Genomic DNA, 3,241 nt, shown 5'->3' with positions numbered 1-3,241 from the left:
AAACGACATATTATGGTGAGTTTGGATACCTAAGTTTATATATCTTTAAGGGTATATTCACTTTTCCATATATATATATATATATATATATATATATATATATATATATATATATATATATATATATATATATATATATATATATATATATATATTAAATCTAGAAGCTAAAACAAAATAGTATTTAACTCTAGCCATAAAGTCATAAACACCAAAATGGTGACTATTTAATAGTACCATTTTAATGATTTCATTCTAATCATCTTTTAAATGGTGGTTTTTTAAGGTTTTTACATTTAGCTTATATATTAAGATATGACTTTGAAAGATTGATTAACAATAAGTTTGATATTGGACGTCACTAAACTATAAAATTAAGATCAATGATTATGACTTTTATCGTTTTTATATAATTTTATTTTATTCACGGGTTATTACCCGGTTCAAATTAATAATATTGGGAATCAAATTCTACACTAATTCGTTACTTTATTATAGAAAAGGCTTACTGCAATTCTTACACTTGCGAATCAAAACCAAATAAATCCATTGATTAGCTCCTGCGTTTGCCCTCTCGATCGATACAAAGAAAAACATTCATCATCACCAAAACCCTAGAAGCTCAACAATGGCACCGATTGATCCACACTCGTTCACCGATTCAACCCACCCCCTAACAACCCACATCTCCCTTTCTCTCTACTTCGATTTCTCCACCTCCACCATCTCCTCCTCCGCCTTGCTCACTCTATGCGCTCCACATACCGGCGATCTGCTCCTCGACACTCGGTCACTCACCATAAAATCGGTCATCGACCCGATCAACAATACCCCACTCCCATTTTGTCTTTCTTCCGACGTTGACCCCATAAAGGGCCAACCTTTAACTGTTTCCCTCACCAACAATTCGAAAATCTTGATTACTTTTGTCACTTCTCCATCTAGTTCAGCCCTTCAATGGCTAACTCCTCCACAAACCTTCAACAAAAAGTTCCCTTTCGTGTACACCCAGTGCCAATCCATCCATGCGAGGTCGATTTTCCCGTGTCAGGACACACCCGCATCACGAGTCCGATACAATGCTAAGCTGAACATTCCTCATCAGTTATCAGCTGTTATGAGCGCGAGACACGTCGATAGGAGGGCACCGTTGGCTGGGGGCGATTCAAGTTTCGCGTGCGATGAATCGTTATGGTGTGCAGAAGGAAGAGTCGTTGAAGAATTCACCATGGAACAACCGATTCCACCTTATTTATTCGCCTTCGCGGCTGGAGAAATTGGGTCTAGGGAAGTGGGCCCCAGGACCAAGGTGTTCGCAGAGTCAGTCCCTGCTGTTCTTGATGCTGCAGCAAAGGAGTTCGCAGGTACTGAAGATATGATTAGGGTTGGAGAGAAGCTATTTGGGGATTACGATTGGGAGAGGTTCGATTTACTGGTTTTGCCTCCTAGTTTTCCTTATGGTGGAATGGAGAATCCGCGGATGGTGTTTTTGACTCCTACTGTAATCAAAGGAGATGCTAGTGGTGCCCAAGTTGTAGCACATGAACTTGCTCATAGCTGGACTGGGAATCTGATCACCAACAAAACTAATGATCATTTCTGGTTGAATGAGGGATTCACAACTTATGCAGAAAGAAGAATAGTCGAGGCTGTTCAAGGGGAAGACATAGCTGCTTTGAATATTGGAATTGGGTGGAAAGGTTTGGTTGATGAAATGGAAAGGTTCAAAGATAAAACCGAGTTCACAAAACTCTTAACTAATCAAGAAGGTGTAGATCCAGATGATGTATATTCTCAAGTTCCATACGAGAAAGGGTTTCAGTTTCTATGGCGCATTGAAAGACAGGTTCTTTACTTCCTTTATTATCATATATATCATATATCATATATCATGTTTTCATTTCTTTTTTCTATGAATCTTGTTTTATTTTTATATTTGGTTTGTGGGTTATGTTCAGATCGGAAGGCCAGCTTTTGATGAGTTTCTAAAGAAGTACATAGCTGCATTTAAGTTTCAATCGATTGATACGTATATGTTTCTTGATTTCTTGAAAGTGAATGTTCCTGGAATTGAGAAAGAGATTGATTTAAAGATATGGACTGAAGGCACTGGTATTCCTTTTGATGCAATGGAGCCAGTTTCTAATATCTATAAAAAGATAGTTTCATTAGCAAATGAATTTAAGCAAGGTAGGATGCCAAGTGAGGAAGAAGTTGCTAATTGGCATGGACAGGAATGGGAGCTTTATTTGGAAAATCTCCCTAAATCTGTTGAAGCTTCACAGGTATCATCATTTCCTTCACTAATTGCTTTATGTGAAATATGATCTTTGATTGCAAAATCTTGATGATGATGATGTAGGTTACAGCTTTGGATTCTAGATACAGGCTATCAGAATCAAAGGACTATGAGGTGAAAGTAGCATTCCTCCAACTAGCTATTGGTTCAAGATGCAGTGAATATTATAACATTGTGGAGAAAACTTTAAAGGAAGTAGGGAGAATGAAATACCTTCGGCCATTGTACACAGCACTTGTGCAAGGGAATGTGAAGAAAGAAGAAGAGAAGATATTTGCACAAAGGGTTTTCTCAGAAGCTCGTGAAACTTATCATCCGATAGCTCAAGGTGTTGTGGAGTCTATTCTTTCCAAGCATCTCTAATCATATCAATTAACCAAAAACTTTGACTTGTTACTTTTCATGAATTGATATGTGGTTTGTTTCTAACTTTATGCTCAAGTTTGTGGATGTGTTTTTCAATTATTTTTCTTGGTAATTTTGCATATGGAAATAAGTTTTGCCATATTTAATTGGGTCACACATTAATTTTTCTCATAATAAAAGATCTAGTACTTATGAATCAATTTAATTGGAAGTTAGAAATTTTGTTGCTTTTTACAATGATCATAAGAGATATCAAGAACATGATAGAAGTTGTGTAGAAACTTCCTTACAAATATCTATAAATAGGAGTTTCTAAATAATGAACACATGAATTATCACGTAAATAAAAATACGATACTATTTTTGCATTTAACCTTGCAACAAATAGTTAAATGATATGCCTGAAATTATTTGTTTTGTATAAAGTTGACATTGTAAACATTAAATTAATAATTATGTAAATGGAATTTTATAAATTTCTTTTACCATAAACCTACAAATAAAGTTGATATATAACTAGTATTTGAGTCTGCGTTTTGCACCGGGGTCATACATGTTTTTGTCATACATGTTTTT

At 35.6% G+C, this 3,241-nt stretch overlaps 1 protein-coding gene across 1 annotated transcript; it reads left to right on the top strand.

The window, feature by feature from the left end:
• The first annotated feature begins 499 nt into the window (after positions 1–499).
• On the top strand, positions 500–2,764 carry LOC145011108 (peptidase M1 family protein). The gene is made up of 3 exons (XM_078969742.1): positions 500–1,846; positions 1,959–2,285; positions 2,363–2,764. Exons 1-3 carry the CDS (start codon positions 629–631, stop codon positions 2,660–2,662), a joined length of 1,845 nt encoding a protein of 614 aa, XP_078825868.1. The 5' UTR covers positions 500–628; the 3' UTR covers positions 2,663–2,764.
• The last annotated feature ends 477 nt before the right edge of the window (positions 2,765–3,241 follow it).

The sequence above is a fragment of the Lactuca saligna genome, chromosome 8, assembly GCF_052625555.1.
Source record: "Lactuca saligna cultivar CGN05327 chromosome 8, ASM5262555v1, whole genome shotgun sequence".
NCBI lineage: Eukaryota > Viridiplantae > Streptophyta > Magnoliopsida > Asterales > Asteraceae > Lactuca > Lactuca saligna.
The sequence above is the reverse complement of the archived record's forward strand: the minus strand, read 5'-3'. Positions and strand labels throughout refer to the sequence as shown.